The 21,172-nt window shown below is 38.3% G+C and overlaps 1 protein-coding gene across 10 annotated transcripts in view; it reads right to left on the bottom strand.

The window, feature by feature from the left end:
- Window positions 1–21,172, bottom strand: part of Atp8b (ATPase phospholipid transporting 8B) — a 113,182-nt gene that overhangs the window by 11,788 nt on the left and 80,222 nt on the right. For 8 of the 10 annotated variants that reach the window (XM_076432058.1, XM_076432063.1, XM_076432062.1 and 5 more), the window contains 7 exons: window positions 11,364–11,844; window positions 7,811–7,869; window positions 7,484–7,696; window positions 4,373–4,578; window positions 4,131–4,286; window positions 2,348–2,990; window positions 893–1,069 (listed from right to left, as the gene is read on the bottom strand). In XM_076432058.1, the coding sequence (XP_076288173.1) occupies window positions 893–1,069; window positions 2,348–2,990; window positions 4,131–4,286; window positions 4,373–4,578; window positions 7,484–7,696; window positions 7,811–7,869; window positions 11,364–11,844 (1,935 nt within the window). The remainder of the gene's footprint in view (window positions 1–892; window positions 1,070–2,347; window positions 2,991–4,130; window positions 4,287–4,372; window positions 4,579–7,483; window positions 7,697–7,810; window positions 7,870–11,363; window positions 11,845–21,172) is intronic. The other 2 variants (XM_076432067.1, XM_076432066.1) reach the window with 2 other exon arrangements.

Genomic DNA, 21,172 nt, shown 5'->3' with positions numbered 1-21,172 from the left:
TATAATTCCTCAAAGCATCGTCAACAATTAATTTGTTTCATCTAAGCGAACCATGGTGGCGTTCTACGCATGCAAACTAATATGCTAACTCGAGATGGGATAAAGTATGCTGCCGAATCGTTATTCATTTCAATGTATTCGTGATAATTTTCCATAAATTTTGGTATGCCTATCCAGTTACCGGATATTTAGCGATGACTTGAAAGTTTTTTTATTAGTTTCAAGGCATTCTGGAATTTATGGAATTTCTGGACGATTTTGTTCAAAAGCAAATGAAATATTAATGAAATTTTAACCCGAAGTTCTGATACTATTTACCGGACACAAGAAGAAGTTAATTAATTTTTTTTATGCCATAGCACAGTAAAATCATAGTTTATTATCCTCTGGTGTGTCACAATTTCTTAGCATTTTCTATAATTTTTATAACCAATGTTTTCTATATCTTAAACAAAAATTATTGTAATACTTTTAAAGTAATACGTTTAAAGGAATACTAGGTACTTCATATTATTTTGATCAATTTCTAAAAAGTGTGTTTTGTATCCGATAACCGGGTGGGTCATGATAACTAGTAGCTTTACCCTAATTAATGTATATTTTTGAGCAAAGAGATATGAAAACATTTAATAGGCTAGCAAAACGTTCAGAATATTGTAATTTCAACATTGCAAACATTGAATTGAGAACTTCATCCCATCCCTAGTACTAATGAGTATAGAAGCGAGACATTTAGTGAGAATAATCATTGCGTTTAGTGCAAATAATAGTACCATGCGTAAAATCTACTTGCAACAGAAAGCATAGAAACGGAACAATAGATGAGAACAGGATAGTGAACGAAACACTCTTCGCTTGGCGGAAGGTGTGCATTAATGATTAACATGCGTACTGAAAATTTATGTGGAATCATCGAACTGCCATAGATGCCTCGTTCTGGAAACATATTGGATATCCTGTCCACGTGTTCCAGTAGACGTACGCTCGGACCAGTTATCGGCGTATAAACTTGAACAAATTCTTGACCGTTTTTCCATCTCATCGTCGGTGTTTGGGCAGCTTTGTCCGTCTACATGCAGCACACACATGCTAAGTGATGTACATGAAAACTTATGCAAAATATGGCCAAACTGTGAGATGATTCGATTTTTTGTTATCAAGAAAGAGAATACTGAACAATTTACATTCCTTGGACCCTGAGAACACATACAGGGTGATTCTGGGACAAGTTACTGCTCTTTTTTGAATAAAAATAGAAAAAAAGGATAGAGGAAAAAATCATATGTCATAATACCTCCTAACTTCCTATGACCTTACCTTTTATTTGAATGCAACGATGCACCCGCCGGGTGCAATTTCTCTTTACTCTTCAACGCAACCCAATTTTATCGTTAATCCATTCGATCCCTTTTATTATCCCACGTATAAAAGTACTAACGCAAGAGACACATTTGATATTCTTTTTAGCAAATTCTTATTTGATAAATTTCTTTAACATTTACAAATTTTTTCTGGAAGAACTATGGAACCTATCGCACTGTAATTTTTTACACACATGCACTAGTATGTGAAGCACGTGTGTGATTTTCTTCAAGTAAAAGTAATCCAAATTCCAAGAGTTATATTTTTTCTTATGGAGCCTCGACTAAAAAAAATTGGGTTGCATTAAAGAATAAAGTGCAATTGCACCTGGCGGGTGCATCGCTTCATCCACATGAAAAATAAGGTCGTAGAAAGTTAGGATGTATTATAACATATGATTTTTGCCAGAATCACCCTGTATTCTTTCTTGATAACAAACATGGAATGAATGAAATGTTGTCGAGTACCGATGCTTCTTGACGACTTAATTGTACTTTGTAGAATCATGCATATCGAGTGTCTCATCTGATATTACCATTCTGATTGACAACGTTATTATTATTATTCAATGTTAGAAATTGGGATATTAATATCAGGTGGGATACCCCGTAAATTAACCATAAAACGAAACATGTGTATTTAAGTGAACGTATCTTTGAAAATAAACCTTGCTTCATACTCGTTCGTGAGCTTACTCAATCATTTGTATTTTTCTGATGTGAAGCGTCTACGTGACAAGGAGAAAATTCAAATATCGTTTGGTGCAGTGAACGTTGCGAGTCACGGTAAATTCAGTTGTAATAATAAACCAGTGTTTTCACTTGAACATTCTATTGGTATAATTACAGAACACATTGAAAGCTACACAGAAAAGATAGAAAATGGACTATTCGACTCCGTCGTTATAACAAACGATTCGGTGACAAAACGTACCCCATGGTCAGCATCGAGTCTGGTTACAGATAGAGAGACAAAAGAGACTCACCTCGTTGAGATCGACGACTTCACCGGTAACTTCATCGATAACGTCCCCGTAACATTTCCCCGCCACGGAACACTTGTTAAAAGTCATAATATTCTGCGTGAGTGTTCCGGTCTTATCGGAAAATATATATTCTATTTGTCCCAACTCCTCGTTTAACGTGGTAGTCCTTGCCTTAGCGTGCGTGTTCGTGGGCGCGTAGTACATCTCCTCGTCCCAGTTAATCAAAAACGACTGAACGAATCGGATAACTTCGACACTCACGTACAAACTGATTGGCACCACTGTGTTCAATACAATAGCGTAAGAAAAGAACACAAGCAGAGCGATCACTGTGGCACCGCCCATAGGCTCGGTAGGCACCAGCGAGTCCCATGGCAGATACACTTGGAAATAACGGCCGACCAGGCTCTCCCAAATACCACAGCCGATCATACAGAACAAACACATTGAAAGTAAAAAGAACACTATCCCGATGATCAGAAGATTCAGCAACCTATCTATAGAGGTCCTCTTAAATTTCGTCTTCCCTGAGTTTTGCATCAATTTGGTATCCTTGCCTGCAAAGATCACCACCCCATAGCACCATTGCGTGTTCCTAAGCACGCAACCCCGTAATATTATTTTATCGTTGTCCAATGCGTATCTGCAACAAACGAAAATTCATTAGAAGGTGTATTACAATCTTACAGCAAAAGCATTACAGTCTTCCCTCGCATAGTGTTACTCAGAAAGCGTAGAGGTATGTACAGTAAAGTCGCGATCTAGCTGCCTGAAGATCTCCGCGATCACTGTCCCTTCGCCTACCCCTTCCACTGGGCCTAGAAGTCCCCAAACTGTCCTTCTCTAACTTCGGCATCCCTTGTACCTTCGGCGCGGTCGACGCAGTCATAAAAAAATAGGTTCCCTACACGATCTATGTCCCTGCTCGCAACAGGCGTAAACAACGAACAGAGACCGAGGGTTGAGGCGCTGTTCAAAAGCTGCGTGTCGATTACAACAGAGGTCGGCAAAAACTGCTCGTTACCAATAGGTTTATAACATTATACGTATACCGAAGAGGTACTATTGTCATTTTTTTTTCGATGGTAATGCTTGTAGGCCTATTCCACTATGGAGCACTTCTTGCCGACCTCTGGATTACAATGTCAATGCAAATAGGAAGTTTTTTTTATTTTTCATTCTTGTTTTACAGAACTTTTGCCAGCGTATTTGTGAATTTTTTCTAATTAAAATGATTAGATGATATTTACTTCATTAAAGTGTGCTCATAACTCGCTATAATATAGGTAAATATGATTGAAACTCCGTCGAGTTTGGACTTTTTTAACCAGATAAATCTCACAAATATATTAGTAAGGGTTCTGGAAATAAAGAATAAAAAATGAAAGCGTTTTGTATTTGCGTTACCATTGCGATCGATAAAAAAGTAACACTATCCGTAGAGACGAAATTGACACTATGCGAGGGAAGACTGTACTGTAAATAATTAAAAATCTATTACAGCTGTTAGCACAAACTTTGGATACAATAAATATATTTTTTATTGTGTATCTATATTGTTTATTATTTTTTATGTGGTTTTGTGCAGTTTTATTAGATTGTTTGAGAAATGTGATTATGTGCTTAAAGCCTTGTGTATTTCAGTCGCCAATTAATTTTTCGAATTAAAGTGATACTATAATACTAGTCTGGTATTTCTCAAACAATTTTGAACATTGAATACTTTTAAAAGTGTTTCAATGGAACTTGATCATTTTGAGTTGGTAATGGACTGATGACTTACTTTCGTGTCCTCCACGTAAGTGTACCATCAAATTTATTTAGCAAGTTGTTAGGTGTTTCGCAAACAATCTCTCCATCGAATTGACCAATCAATTCATGGTTGTCCATCATCTCGGCAGTTTCAGGTAAACACTGCCGACACTTCAAATTCGTTTCCCTGAAATAGTAGCATTGTTATTGTCATTCTATTGTTGTTAATCGATGTCGGTAACGATTTAACGAGTATCCAGCGTTGATACGTACCCATCTAATTCCGCAGTTTCAATGTAACAAAGACCGTTCGGCTCACTAGTAGATAAAAGAAGGACGTCGGCAGCAACGAACTGATCGTTCTCCATTCTGATTACATCGCCTACTTGGACTTGCGACCACTTCTCTTCTCTCAGACTAGTACCTCGGAGAGTCTGGGATTTTCGATTGTTCACTTGCGAGTCGCTGCTATGCCGTTGCTGGAATACATTTTGTATATCAATAAGCATTATCGAGGACATTCTTAGCACATTATCTACCGGTGAATATTCCGTTATTTTTGGAAGTCTATGGCCCATGACTGAGGATTTAATCATGGATAAGTTAAGTTTCCATTTGCTACTATTTATCAATAAGGCTTCCGGCAGATAAAGTGTTAATAATTTCATACGTATACAGTATTTCTTAATAAAATGCGACTCTAACAAGGAGTGATTTCTCAATAGTTCATTTTTTAACAGTTCATTTAGTTTGAAATAATTGATAAACTCATTTTTTTTAAATTTTCACTTGGACTACTTTCAATATTTTATCTCCTTCTAATTGCAATTTGCTTATTTTCCAATAACCAAAAATAAAGACTGTGTTTTTACACTGGATTATTCTCGTTGCAAATAAAATATACGATTAATAATTGACAATGGTAATAATTAGGCAGCGGATCTTTATGCAAAATATAAATAAACTGGAGTGGAATATTTATTCTTTTTCTTACAATTAATATGTTTAATAGTTTCAAAATAAAATAACGATCTTTTAAATTCTTGTACGTTTTCACTATTTTACACCTACTGATTTTGATCATAAATGCATAAAATCCGCTGTCTAGTAATAATTGACGATCTTTAAAAATTGAAGTAGAAGAGTATAATTGCACGGTGAAGATGATAAAATAATAATGTGCAGATCCATGAAAATTGCGGGTATTGAAGTGAAGTTGAAGGTTACACACGAATTATGCACAGTTCTTATTGGAAGCGAGATCGTGGTACGATAAAAATGGCAGTTCTCCTCGAGTAATTAATTCTTAATAACCGTACTATAATTGAATCAAAGGTATCTGATCAAATAACGTTTCTGCTTCGAGGATATGTATATCTCGCTTGCACGTGTATTTAAGAATAACTCCATATGAGGCATCTCAGGTTTGTGTGAAACCACGACGGATCGAGTAAGCAATTGAGAGTATCAATGAATTCATTATCGCAACCATTCTCACGTAACATAAACAGAGGTAACACTTTTCCACTTAAGAAAGTTAAGTGAGCATTTTTCAGCTGGCCGACACGAGGAATGCATGGGATGCATTATGCACACCGGTTAAACCCAACTACGACCAGCTGAGCCTTTTAACTTCGTTTATTTTTTAAAAACGTTCGCATACTCGTACAATGGTGGTTAGCTACTTCTAACAATCTCGGCTAACACTGTTGTATGGGCATTTAAGTTAATATTACACGGAACACTTCTCTCAACAATTCTTAACACTAGGTTTACGGAGGTAGAGAAATAACTATTTCACATTATTTTATAAACATAACAAGAATTTGTCTATCCAAATTTTTTGCCAGCTTTCCAATAGTAAATAATTTCTCAGAGAGCATCTTTACAATATTAATAATCGCAAATTAAGAATATTGGTTAAATCTAGTGTGTTAAAAGTGAAACAAATAATTGAGCGCTCTCCCTTCGAAAAGAATGTAATAAATAGACAGCGGATCTTCATGCATTTATAACAAAATTGAGTAGGTGTAATTTAAAACAGTGAAAACATTAAAAGAATTTAAAAATTCAGTTTGTTATAATTCAGGTAAACCATTTTTATTTTGCATAAAGATCCGCTGTCTAGTAATAAATATTATTAATCTTTTTTTTTATATTTCTACAATACATAACTGTAGCTGTAAATGTCTTCTCAACGCCTTTTGATGAATTACCGTTTCAAAGAAAACTACCAAGCCTCTTTTAGACACAGCATTCCCATACAAAGGCTTCTGCTGGCTAATGTTTTAAAACCACTTCACAAGCTTGTGCACAAACAATTAATTGAATTTATATTTTCCTTTATATTCGCTTTCTTCCCTTTGTGTTCAAACTCTTTCTGCTTGATTCAGGATTTTACTCCAGACTTCATTTGCAGTGCATAATGGGACAAATGAAAGTCGCAACGAGATTCCAGGATCATTTAGATTCGTTCTAGCAGCAAAAGTTACTTTCATTTTTAAAAAAACGAAGTTGTGTTTTAAGAAAAGTGGTTAAAACAATGGATTATTTAGAAGATGTCTTTCCAGTTTATTTTCTTTGCACAAATTATTGGGTAGTCTTTAAAATAAAGCAATTTCAATCATTATGTGAATAAAGTCTTCGACATTTGCTGTACGTTCTTGTTGACGAATATAGAAATTCTACTTTCTTGAATGATTATTAGACTGCGGATCTTTATGCAAAATAATCTTTCGAATCTTTCACAAGTAGTACTCGAATCTTGGAAATCAGAAACTGCATAGTAGGTTTTAAGCACTTTCTTTATTTAATTCGTAACTATTTAAGAATAATTATTATAGCGATACATGTTAAATGAAATTATGCATTAGAGGACAACATAATTGATTTTAAAGGTAAAAAAAAATAATGATTAGAAAAATCAAAGAATTTCCAGTACGATATTCATAAAAGTTTCGAATCTGTTCGACCAAGATTCGAATATACTTGCAAGTATTATTTCCGTTTACCAAAGTACATACTTGTAAAAGGTTCGAAACAGTCTGGCATAGGTTCGAGTATAGGAGTATTATTTCTGTTTTTCGAAGTACTTATAGAGAGTTCGAATTCAATCAATCAAAGATCGAACCTGTTTGCGAGGTACTTGATCCCATCCCTAGAAATAACTGATAAGCTCTTTTTTTTTTAATTTTGACTTAGACCACTTTCACGAAACAATGAAGTCTGGCGAGGACAACGTTACCGAATCTCGCGGAAAATGTTGGGCATTGACAGAAAGATTGAGGAAGGGAAGTCGTGATAAATATTGTGGGCCGGAAAGATCGTTAAGAAATCACTCCTTGGTCTAGAAGCGTGTAGTTGTCGCGTGTCTTTCATACTCACAAAATCGTCGTAAGCATCTTTGATGGCAGTGAGCATGAGCACCCCTATAAGGGGTATAGCTGTAGTGATGGGGGTCAAAGAGGAGATAGCGGGGATCACCTGAAGCACCAGCAGGCATAGGAAGTAAAAGTTGGCGAGCCGTTGAAATTGCTCGAATAAATTTAATGGTAGGAACGACAGAACCGAATACTTGGACGTCTTGATGTAGTTGTTCTAAAAAAGAAAATACAATGGCGGAAGTCCGTTTGTCGTTCTCAAAGTGGACGACGCGCCGCGCGCCGCCCTTAATTAACTCCGCCAACAGAACATTATGGAGTGTAATCTTACCGCATAATTAAACTGTGAGTTGAACTCGCGATTATTGGCGCGAATTCTCCTCTCCGTTTCTGAAAAAAGAAAAGCAACACCACATTGTATTATTGATTGATGATTCTCGACCGTGCGAAAACCGTGCATTTTCGAAAAAGCGGTTCTCGTCGAAACGTTCGATCGATGATTCTCATTTCACGGTGTTTATCTCCAGTTCGATGCAGGCAACTGATTATTAGAGATTCCGATTTCACGTGCATTTAAATACACGTGTATCGACGTATCCGCACTGTAATTCGTGTTCATTTTTAGGATACAGTTACTAACTTTCGAAAGCAAAAAACATGGGTATATAAAATACATAGAGAAATTAATTAGGAAACCACTCCCATTGAAAAAATGTAATCAACTAGCCCTCTAGTTTATTATTTATGTTCTGAAAACACCATTCTGGAGCAACTACTCCAAGATCTTTGCTGCGAATCTTTATACATTTATAGCAAAGTTAAGAAGACTATAGCCAATATACGATTTCTGCTCTATAAAATCATTAAGGGTAGAAATAACATTCGATTTAGTTTCTATTGCTTGCGAACGATGCAGACAATTTTTATTTCACATAAAGATCTTTTCTTGCCGGTTCTATGATGCTTAGATGTATAAATTTATTGTTGTACCGACAACCGCGAAATTTGGGAAACCATTGTCTCGATATACGTAAATTGATATCACTGATCTAAAAATTATACAAATTAAAATGAGAATGCATTATGGATGGACTATTAAAGAGTAAGGATGTTTATGCAATAATTAATTTTTGCAGGCAAATTTTAAGAGAAAACGGGAACAAATAAAATCTTATTTAAAAATCTTATATTCTAGCATATTTTGAAAATTTCTAGAAGCCGTAAATGCATAACGATCCGCAGTCTAGTTATTAATACACGTTCAAAACCACGATCTCTACTGATTACGCTGTTTTCCGCCATTTTCATACGGTCGCTTGCTCGCGCGCGCGTAACGCAACGTGCGCCGATTATAATTTCGCAGTCCGTTATTAGCGGCCGACTAGGTCGGAATCACAGAAGCCAGTGAAAGTATCAATTAAGTATTACGTATGAATGAAACAACCGTACGCCGTCTCCGCAAATGAAATACCGACGAAACGAAATAACAACGTGAGCCCATTGTTGCGACACGATAACAATTCGAAAACTGGCAACAATTCGAGTCTTTTATTTCGACGGTTACGGTCGCGCAATGTTTCGTCGCCGGCTGTTATATGGGGAATAAAAATATACCGGTCTCTTCTATTTATACAGGAGTGGGGCGGGATTTTCAAAATCGAGCCACGCTTCTTGTCTTCCTTCTCGCGGGAATTATGAGAGGTCAAACACCGTCGAATTTATGGAAGAAATAACGCAGGAGTTGACAGTCCCACTGTTAAACAATTTCGGCGAACAAATTTTCTTGAAGAATCTGTGCAGACGGCTTGATCCACTGTACATTGCAGAATAAACGATTTTTCTTTGCGATTCTTAACCCTTTGCGCTCGGAGCTATTTTAACATGAAAACTAAACATTTTTTCTGACCTAGAGTACTTTCATTTTACGCATATTAAACTGATGCAATTTACTCACGCAATACTCAAATGTTTAGTAGTTTATCTGGTATAAAACAATTTAATAACGTAACAATTATTTTACATTACTAGACAGCAGATTTTATGCATTTATGACAGAAATGAAAAGGTGTAATTTGAAACAGCGAAAACATTAGGCGAGTTTAGAAATGCTGTTATGTTATTTTCAACATATTAAATGTATTAACGAAGAAAATAAATTTCCACCTCGCTTCAGGTTGTTGCAATCCAGGTACATTTTTATTTTGCATAAAGATCCGCTGTCGAGTGCTAAGGGTTAATAATCGAGTTCTAAACGGAGGGCTGAGGAACGAACCAGTGTAAGTCCAAGCGTGAAGGCTATGATAATTATACAAGTAAACTGGAGCACAGAAGTTAAAACCAAGCTTCTTTGGTTCAAATAAATTGATGTGATAAATAGACAGCGGATCTTTATGTCAAATAAAAATATTCCACCTGAATTGCAACAAGCAGGGCATAGAAAATTTTCTCTCTTAACACGTTCGATAGGTTCACAATTATATAACAGCATTTTTAAATTCGTCTAATGTGTTTCATGTTTCAAACTACACCTACTCATTCTTGTCACAAATGCATAAAATCCGCTGTCTAGTTATAAAATTGATGTGTTGTTCTTGGAAGATGCTTTCGTAACAGTGTGAAACACGATTGCGAATCTTTTAGGGGGTTACGAAAGGGCGGGAACCGCCGCGAGACGCAGGAGCCACCCCGTGAAAACGGCGGTGCGAAGTAATAATTTATCGTAATTGCAAAACGAGATAGTCCGGATCGCATGTGAAACTGCAATTAAAATCGGGTAAGCAAAAGCGTTAAGCCGTAGCGGCGGACGCGAGCTCATTTGCGCGGATGTGGTCAACGGCGGCGTTGCGTAACGAGAACGGTGGGAGGAGGGGGGTTTGCATTTTACAAATAAAACGGATTACGGGATTAGGCGGCGACAACCGGGTTGACTAACGCACCGCACTTTTTTTTCTTCTCCCCGCATTATCGTAACCGCTTCATCTAAATGGACGCTGAAATTTGCAAACGTTACAACATCAAGCCGCGCCGCCGCTATCTGATTACAACACGGACGAGTACTTCCGACGCAATCGACTGTTTCTTTTACGCGAACAAGTGCCTTTTATGGAGTCCGGCCGTTACGAGAACGGGGTCAAGTGCGTTCGACCTTATGGCGAATTTAAGAACGAACAGACAAACGTTCGAAGAGTGGCAAGACTGCTCGCGGGTAGCTAAGATGGTCGGAACTGCCTTTGGACCAAATTGAACGGCCAACATTTTTGACCCCAGCTGATCTGTCTCTTTGATAAAAACTATTTATTTATTTAGACATTTGGCTAAACAGCAAGGGGTTAGAAAGACGAAACGTAATTATGGAGAATTTAAGAACAAAGAGATAAACGTTCGAAGAGTGGGAAGACAGCTCGGGGGTAGCTAAACGAAAATCAAAAGGGTACGGGGTTTTTCCGAAAGACGGGGTTTTGTAGTAGTCAAAGCGCTAGACAAAAGATCAATCTAGGCCGCGATCGCCCTCAGAAGTCCTATTTTTACATTTACGAGGCATAGTTTGCGTTATTAGGAAGCACACAGCTGCGCAAGTAGCTATTTTGATAAAGCTGTGACAGCTACATGCTGCTGAATAATGCAAATTACGCCTTGTGAACGTAAAAATATGACTTTTGAGGACGATCGCGACCTAGATTAATATTTTATCTAGCTTTTCGACTACTGAAAAACCTCACCTTTGCATTATCGAGAAATGAGAAGGCGCAACCCGCACCGTTGTAATCCTGGAAACGAGAGTCTACCCCCTTAAGGGGTGAACTGCGATCAACCGGTATCAAAATCATACCGGTCCTAATTCCCCGAGTTCTGGGGGATGCGGGGTAGCTAACGCGAAGACTCACCGCTGGAAAAGAAGGAGGTGCTGCGGCCCATGCACTCGGTCGGGGGCGGTGAGTTCTGTGGCGCCGAGGACGAAGAGGACGCGGCTGTGGCCGACCGGTACCTGGTGCCCTTCCAGATCACCAGCTTGCCGAGGACTGTGAGCAAAGACTCCCGGAAGGTGTGCCTGCTGGCGCCACCCAGGCTGCTGGACGAGTCCCGTTTCGAGCATTCGCCAACCGCCTCGACTTCGTCCGAAGACGACGCCAGGTTCACTACCGTCTGTTGATTGACGGCCGACGGGTCATGCTGCAGATGATGCAGCTGCAACTGCTGCTTGTTCCTTGTTTTCCGACGTTTCTTCTTCTTCTTCCTAGTGCCGGTGCCCTCCTCGTCGTTGTACAACGAACCCGTGGCCGTCGATCCCTTCCGGCTATCTTCGGCGTCCGATTTCGTGGTCGTGCACGCTGCCGAGACTCTGTCCGCCTCGTCGCAGTCCTTCACCTTCGATCGTCACACAACGGCATTGCGTTACAGGTTTCGCGGTGAAACGCGTTAACGATTGGTCGAGGACACGCCGTTTGGCACGACGAATGCGCTTTTTACGTGGCCAGCATAATTTCTATTTTCCCCCACCTCTCATTCTCTGTGTGCTTCTCCGCGTGATCGTTTACCTTCCCGCTCCGCTAAATTGCGATCGTTTCACAGACCTACTTCGTCGTGTTTGACCCCAACTCGCGTTTCGTCCCGGTTCTGATGCAATGGTGCATCATCTGACCTCGTGAAACGCAACTCGCACCGGGAAGCCCTAAAATGGTCGCCCGAGGAACGCAATGTTGTACCACCCCCACGATGAATCGGTTCAGAGTCGGTGGCACGTTCTCGAAATGGAAAATAGCGTGCACCACCCACCCCCGGTCGAACTTGTTCGATTAAATCGTAAATAGCTTTGTTGAATTATCTATTCGGCCGTATATTAAATATTAATGCTGCCGCTGTGTACAAGGTGCACAAAATATGTACAGGGTGGTCCACCTGAATATCTCCTTTACTTTGGATGACATAAATAAATGGTATCACAAGATGAATGCTTTGCAAATTTTATTTTTTTCTTAACGTCATTTTTCCCCAGAGTTTTCAGTCTTCGATTTTTTTTTAGATAGTGCTTGTTATTTCTACATTATATAGAATTAATTTAGTGTTAATTACGAAAGTGGTCGAAGTCAAAAATATAAAAAAATTAGTTTATCAGTTATTAATGTACGATTTATGGGTCTTCACAGAGTTCACTTCAAGATCATGTTATTAATATCTCTGAATGCGTTTTAATGTCAACTGGAATACGCAAGGAAAGCAAATGTACATTTACAAGAAAAAGAATATCGATGACCTTGAAAACTCCGGGGGGAGGGGGTCCTTGAGAAAAAATAACATTTGCAAAGCATTCACCTTGTAATATGATTATGTCATCACTAGACTGCGGATCTTCATGCATTCATGGTTCCTGAAAATTTTCAAAAAATGCTAGAATATAAAATCCTACAGAATTTACCATTTTCATTTATTTCAGATCTGCAAAGGCTACTACCGCCGAAAACAGGATCTTACTTGATTCCGCTTTCTACAAAACTTGCAAATTGCATAAACATCCGCGGTCTAGTCATCACAAATAAAGGAGATATTTAGGTAGACCACCCTGTATACAAAGATGCATGGTATCGGAGGGAAAATATTGTGATGTAAACATTGTTTGTGTACGTGAAAGCGTTTCGGAGATTGCAAGGTCACCTTGATTTCTTTACATGAATTCTTCAATATCGCTCCCTCTCTACCATGCTACCTTTTTATATATAATTTTTTCGTAATTTGTTTAACGTTTGGGGGTGATACGATGGTCCCCGGTGGTTACTGTTCTACGTTTATTAATTGGTCACAATGGCAGGTGATCTACTTAAAACAGGTTACTGATTTATTTCACTCAGCTACGATTTTGTACATAAAAATGATTTTTTTACGAACACCACTTTCCAATCTTTTTAATGTTAGAGGATGATACGATGGTCCCAGGTGGTTAGTGTTCTACGTTTATTAATTGGTTACAATGGCAGGTGTTCTACCTAAAACAGGTCACTGAATTATTTTACCCAGCTACGATTTTGTACATAAGAAATGAATTTTTTTACGGACATCACTTTCTAATTTTTTAGATTAAGGGGAATAACGTTACTCTCTTATATCGTGGATTCATCAGACTAAAGTAAGACAGCCGCGTCAGCACATTTTGCGCGTGGGCTTGGATCTATGCATTCACAAAATTTCTCATCTTCGATTGCTGATGGATGACCTGCTTTCCAGCGATTTATAGCCGTTCTAATTGGTCTCCGCTATTTTACGCTGCTGCTCGTTAACAGGACGAGAAACGAAGAATTAAACCGCTGTACACACCAAAAGGAAACACAGACTTTTTGTAGAAAATTCAAGTATATCCCTAATAAAAACGTTAATTTAACATTTCTGCGCGTTAAGTTACTCTAACTCGAAAGGACAAGCTGTAATACAAGGTTCAGCGCAAGAACTGCAAGACTATCATTTCCATAAAGCAACCCGAAGAGACTCGACTTTCTAACGCTAATGCAATCTCAGACAAAACTTTCGGTGTTCGCAGAAGTGTGGGATTGGTATTCAAAACTGGTCGCGAGTCCTCTCCTCTCAGCTTCAATCTTCTCGGGAAGAAACATAAGCTGCCGGGGTGTCATCGAATAGAGATTTGACGTAGAACGGAGATTACAAGCGTAGTTCAACGTTCGGGAACGCAATTTCCCTTAAATTTCGTTTCGATGCACCTTAGGCAGGGCTTGAAGTAAGAACTTCAAGGACTTCGAGCGAAGTCTAAGGAGATTCGAAGAAATCGGAATGAAGACGAGTGGGGGAAGAAATGGATCGATTCGTCCTCGAAGGAAAACAATCGAAGGTTCCCGAGTACAACGGCGCGTGGTGGGCTAGATCCAAGAATCTAGCAATAAAATATTTACCGGATAATTTGTTTACATTATCAAATATGTCGGTATCTAATCAATTACTGCACAATTTAAGTATCATACCAATTTCGTATCGATAAAATGAAATAAATCATATACAGTGGGTGTACAAAGTGTTCGTACACCTTTTAAAAACGAATAACTTTTTCAAAATTGGATCCACAACAGCTCGAGTTGTTTTCTTAATTTTTTATCTGTGCTTCTAATGAAAATTTAGAACATAAAAAAGCTATGGGCATTTTAAGATGTAAAAATGTTCGAATTTCGTGTTTGCGACTACATTTTTGCTATTTTCAATCAATTATGTTTCATAACAACCTTGATCGAGTTCGATGAAAGTTTGTACATGTATTTATAACTAGACTGCGGATCTTTGTGCATTTATGGCTTTGATAATGTTCATGAAACATCTACAATATAAAATTCCACAGAATTTAGTACGATTTTTATTAATTCCAGATCTACAAAGGCTACCGAGAATTAGATTTTGTTTCCACTTTCTCAAAGTTGGCTACAGAAATTGAAAATTGTCTAGTCGGAAGAAACGTATAATTTGCAAATTAAAATAGCTCTGATGACAAAGGGTTAATACGGAAGGGCTTGCTAATAGGGACAAGGACCCTAATCGAGCCGCTGTGCGTCGGTTCTACGTGCAAGGGGTTATCGATTGTCATCTACTTTCTGCAACGATGTCACCTCGCGTAATGGGTATAGAAAAATGATTAAGCGGCGTCCACGCTCCAGAAAGCGCATTTGGAAAACTGGTGCAAATGTAGGGACGATGCAAGAGAGAGTGAGAAAAAGAGAGAGAGCGAGAGAGCGACCGGCGTTACTCGCTCGCAAATGTGTCACGGACACGCGCGGCGAGTGCGATTCGACAGACTTTTCCGGCGTCTGCAATAAAGCTGCGATTCGCGAATCACCTTAAAGCCGCGCGCCTATAATACCATTTACCGAGTATCGTATATGCCATTACTTATGCATTCGCTGCATCACCGACAACGCGGCGCGGAGGCATTCGTGTTGTCCGTCGCGCAACACAATCGGGAAATTAGGTTTCTAGGATACCGAATATTTGTTTGTAGCCCGAGGAGTGATCCTGATCACCAGGAGATTTATACATGATTTCACTTCAAACAGACAGACTAATTATGCCGGATTCTCGAATTATTAGGGAAATATCGAAATTAACACTCGTTTCATGTTTCATCAAGAATGAAATCGATTTAACGGTGGTCATCAATTACTTGTTTCGGAGTGCTTTATTTTAACCCTTCGCAGTCGGAGCTATTTTAACACTAAACCTTTCTTAACATGTTCCTAATGATTCCACTGTTTTAAATTACACCTACCCATTTTTGCCATAAATGAATAAAATCCGCTGTCTAATTCATAAGATGTGTATTATAAAAATAACGAGATTAAATTTATTTAGGAATCAAAAAATGTGTTGAATCAGTTTCCATGAAGGGACGCGGATGTGCTGTTTTATTTCCAGTTTTTGCCGCATTTGATTCGCCCCTTGAAATCACTTAAATTGCTCAAGAAATTAGAGAAGGCAATCAGGCGGCCTGTTTTAGGCGGAACACCCTGAATAATCTATATCAACTGATTGCTCACGGTTGATTACTACGCTGCGGATCTGTATGCAGGCAGGGCACACTTTTCTTGTAGCTCTACTAGCAATGAAACTCTTCAATGACAATAAGAATAAGAATGTGTATGAAGATCTCCAGTCTATAATTGTAACATAATATGAAACTAAAAACCTGAAAACGTCATTTATCAAAATAATGAGATCTCGTTATTCGCTGAAAATATATTGAAATGTAAATTGAGACTCTCGACCCTTATAAGATCGATTCAGACACGTGGTGAAAATTTCAAACAGAATCCACTAAACATTAAACCCAATGTAGATGTAAAATAAATAAGTTTCTCTTCGTACTAGGAATTTAATTGAATCGAATTCAAAAAAATGTTTGGGCTCAGCTTGACCGATATCCAACTAATTTCGAAGATCGGCTCAATGACCCCAGTTTTATTCTAGCAAAGTTGGTTTCTCCATGTCACACGTAATGGTATGCGTATAACGAGATTAAACTTGCATGAAAAATCGATGGAAAACTACTTTGGGAAAATCGTAGAACGTGAAGCATACAAGGGGACTCGAACCCGGGCCCTACGGATTGCGAAACCATCGCCTCAACAGCTGAGCCATTGGAGATCTACCTTTCAGACATTAAATCCTATTGCTATACACTTTACCAAAGATTGTTATTGTTTCAGCCATAAAGCGGTCGTTGGAGACCTCTGAATTACAATCAAAGCAATAATTCGCAGTGTTTATTGATCATTGGAAGAGATTCATTGTTCACAGAAAATATAGCGATCCTAATTCTTGCTGTATCCAAACACTGCGAGCTTTTGCAATAATATGATAACAATCTAACTTTCAAGTTAAGAATACCTTCCTTTCTTTTTCTTTTTTTTTTGTGTTTAGAAAAATAATCAGTTCTACAATAGTGTACACTGTGTGATTTGATTTAGAAAAAATTGAAATTGTTGTGCTATCGATGTCAATTTGAATTACAAACATTTCTTTATACGAGTCCCAGAATAAAATCCAAGGTGGAAACATTCATTCGGAAATACGAATGTCGTTCACGGAAGAGGGACTTCATTAATATTTTCTTCTCGGTGGGAATTGCAAGCTCGATCCTGCAATTAAATTTAGTCTCTTTGCATAGAGCAATTCTTGAACTTCAAAAGTTTATTGGCACACCGTAAGGATTTTTTGCAATAATATGATAACAATCTAACTTTCAAGTTAAGAATACCTTCCTTTCTTTTTCTTTTTGTTTAGAAAAATAATCAGTTCTACAATAGTGTACACTGTGCGATTTGATTTAGAAAAAATTGAAATTGTTGTACTATTGATGTCAATTTGAATTACAAACATTTCTTTATACGAGTCCCAGAATAAAATCCAAGGTGGAAACATTCATTCGGAAATACGAATGTCGTTCACGGAAGAGGGACTTCATTAATATTTTCTTCTCGGTGGGAATCGCAAGCTCGATCCCGCAATTAAATTTAGTCTCTTTGCATAGAGCAATTCTTGAACTTCAAAAGTCTATCGGCATACCGTAAGGATTCAACTAGCACAGCAATTTGTATCTTCATTAATCGGATTCCAACGATTACCTTGAACGTTGCCCTGTATATGCCACACACGCATGGTCGCTATACATACTTTGCGTTCGCTAGCATGTCTGTTAAAACCATTTCAAACGAATTTGATCGTTGTTTCCATAATCACATCAGCTCTCTGTTTGCACTCCGCTCGAGGCAGAAGAACCAAAAGGATATACTGGTGGGAAAGAGATTTCGAGAGCGCAATGGGGTCTGCCATGTTTGGACACGGATGCAATTGCCTCGGAGAGTATTGGATTGTCGAAAAAGCCTTCCGATCTTTTAGTGCCAATAGCTGGAAAGCAAACGATCAATAGAAAGTGGATCATCATTCTTTATTTATTAATATGTTGAATAGATTGAAAATTACATAAAAGTAATTTTAAATTCATAAATGCATAAAATCCGCTGTCTAATGATCAACCATCCGAAACAATAATCACTATGCCATTAATAGTTGAAATACAACGCACCATAAGGGTGCAGCAGGGGATAAACTTCTCACAAATATCGTGCACACCTCCTACACATATATCGAGACATTGCTGCACCTACTTTTTCAAGTACCAGCAATTAGACCATCGCCTAATGGCTTTAGAACTACAATGTAATGGCAGAATTCGTCCGATGGCTCTCACTCGGTCAACGCAGTGGCGATAAATACCACTGACAAAACAAAAAACACAGCCGGCTATATTTCAATAGGACAGCGTAATAAGAAAAGGAATTACGGGCTTTGTGTACCATCAATTTCCAGTAGAACGCATGGTGGGGACCGAATCGCCAAAACGTGGCCGAAACACCAAGGAGTACTCCAAGTACTCCAATTTAGTTCAAAATTGATACTCCAGAGTTTTCAAAATTGAAAACGAAATCATGGGCGTGTAACTTTCTTCGGGAACATTTTTCGGGTCTCGTGGATTGCGAATCTGGTGCGAAAATTAAAAGAAAAAACAAAATCGTGGGCGTGAAACTCAAAAAATAGTATTTCCTTATTTTCCGGGTCGTTGTGATTACGAATCTGATGACAGAATTAAAAGAAAAAACAAAATCGTGGGCGTAAAACTCAAAAAATAGTATTTCCTTGAAAATTAGTATTCCCACATTTTTCGGGTTAAAATTGCAGAACCTAAAATGGCTTATTCAACATGGCGGATGAGTAACTCGAAAACTAGGTGCCATTTCTACCCAAATTAGTATTCCCATATTTTTCGGGTCGTTGTGATTACGAATCTGATGTAAAAATCTAAAAGCAAAATAAAATGATGGACGTGTACCTCAAAAACTTGTATTTCCTTGAAAATTAGTATTCCTATATTTTTCGGGTTATATAAATTCGATATGTGGCGGATGAGTAACTCGAAAACTTGGTGCCATTTCTACCCAAATTAGTATTTCCACATTTCTCGGATGCATTTCGCAGATATAAATTTAGACCGTTTTCCCGAAACTTCAATTTTGACTTTTTGGTCAGGTTTTGCCGATTCAGTTGCGTTGTGGAACGGCACAGCTGCGAAGTACATTGTGCATAGTTCGCACACACACGCCGCCGGCTACTAGTCAATATACATAAGCAGCTCAATACAAACGTTCTACGACACTTCGAGACAATCGCAAGCACACACGCTCCCAGGATCAACCTGCTTCTATTCTTTGGTCAATACAGAATTCCTAACAAGATTTCTAACAAGATTTCTTTCAACTGTTATGATCCGAATGTCTAAATTCATAGTCTCATCTGGCTGCTAGTCAGCCGAGGTCATCTCCACCGTCTTAAGTACTCAAAGATTTAATGCCACAGTTTAGGAGTATACACACCGGCCACCACGGGACTGTAAACTTCCAATCCCTGTTAGTTATACAAGGCTCAAAACTGCTAACATTATTTATTGCGGCGTTTGGTGCAGCAGCAGATGCAGCTTGCTCCGTCCGGATTCGGATCAGACTAAAGAGTCCAGCCACGTGTAAGGGACAAACTAACTTTCAACCCTTTACCTTGTCTATTTTTTGGATAATTAATTACTGTATTTAACATGTTTACACAAATTCTCATTATAAGACTATAAATTAATATATTAGCGAGTAAAGAATTCCAAGAAATTTTGTATTATTTCTTAGAGGAACATTAACAAGTTGTTGAAAGAAATACAATAAATGGGTACTCGGTTGACTACACAAGCTAATCAGCACAAATCATTAAAATACGAAACTATGGAGTACAACGATAATAAACGTCGTGAAGAGTTTCTGATATCGTCACAGGAGTTTCTCGTGTCCAAGAATGTGGAAAAAAATCTGACACATTTCCGGTATCGAATAATATATTCGGGGAATTTTTTCCGATTGTTCACAGTTTGGAATTCCGGCCGTGAAAAATGTGAAGCGTGAAGAAGTTCGAAAAATGAGAAACCTTCGGGACAAGAGACCCCGTACTAGCTAGCCTAATCGCTGCTCTGACTCCTCGAGGAAGGTTACCCTAGCACAGATCTAATCCGAAGTTACCATAAGCTGACACTTTCGAGGCGCAAGGGTCCCCAATGTCCGATGTAACTTCTATTAAGTTTCTTCAATTTGGAATGGTCTCTATAGGGTCCTCCGAGATGGGGATTCTACAGTCTGTATAGAGGATTAGAACCTGCATGGTCCCTTGAGCCTTCGATGGTCTTCTTGGGTCTCTCTAATCCGAATAGCTTCGCTCCAAAATGGCCTCGTTGACTTGTATCGCGACTCCTTCGTCTACAAAAATAGTCCTCGAATCCTTTTACCACCCAGGACAATCTTTATTACCCTTTCACCAACGATTTCAAATGGGAACAGAACTTTGATACTCTTTTTTACACCCTTATATTTTTTTATTTATTCGCAACAATTGTAATATTGAACGTTAAATGTGACGGAATGTTGACTGGAAACAGTTTTTTAGTATTTCTAAACCAATGTGACCTGCTTTGATCGTTTAATCTTTTATGAAAACAGATTTTTTTGATGATTAGATCCACGTGTTCGTTATGATATGCAAATTATATTTTTGACTCTGTTAGACTCGTGTGTTTGACGTTGAATGTAGCAGAATGTTAACTGAAAACAGTTTTTTAATACTTCTAAACCATTGTAACCTGCTTTGACCCTTTGTAACCACCGAGAGTCTTTGTTGTTATCGCATGATCACTACTTACCCACCGGTTATTTTTTGATAAAAAGAAATTTATTCGATGATTAGCTCCACGTGTTCATTACGATATGCAAATTCGTTTTCCAGCGTGTCTGTTCACAGTGGCTTCGGCAGCCATCAAAGGAGGATATCGTGTTTAAAATTTCTCGTTGAATTTTGAAGTTCCGCGCACACAGAGGGCCACGTAAAAACCACGTTAATCGCCAAACGGCAGACGAGAGCTAGCGAACGGAAATTCAATGGACATATTACATCGTGTAAACTTTTCGAGAGAACATGATTCGCCCACCGTTTTACGTTAAATTCGTTTCACGAACGATAGAAACGCGATTGTGTACCATCAAGTGGTTTTGTATCCGTGTAAAACTTGTGGCCGAATCAAAATCATTAAATGTTTATAGAAATCAAACACTGATTTCAAGTACCG

The sequence above is a fragment of the Lasioglossum baleicum genome, chromosome 10, assembly GCF_051020765.1.
Source record: "Lasioglossum baleicum chromosome 10, iyLasBale1, whole genome shotgun sequence".
In the NCBI taxonomy this organism is placed as follows: domain Eukaryota; kingdom Metazoa; phylum Arthropoda; class Insecta; order Hymenoptera; family Halictidae; genus Lasioglossum; species Lasioglossum baleicum.
Note: the sequence above shows the minus strand (reverse complement) of the source record. Positions and strands in the feature narration are given on the sequence as shown.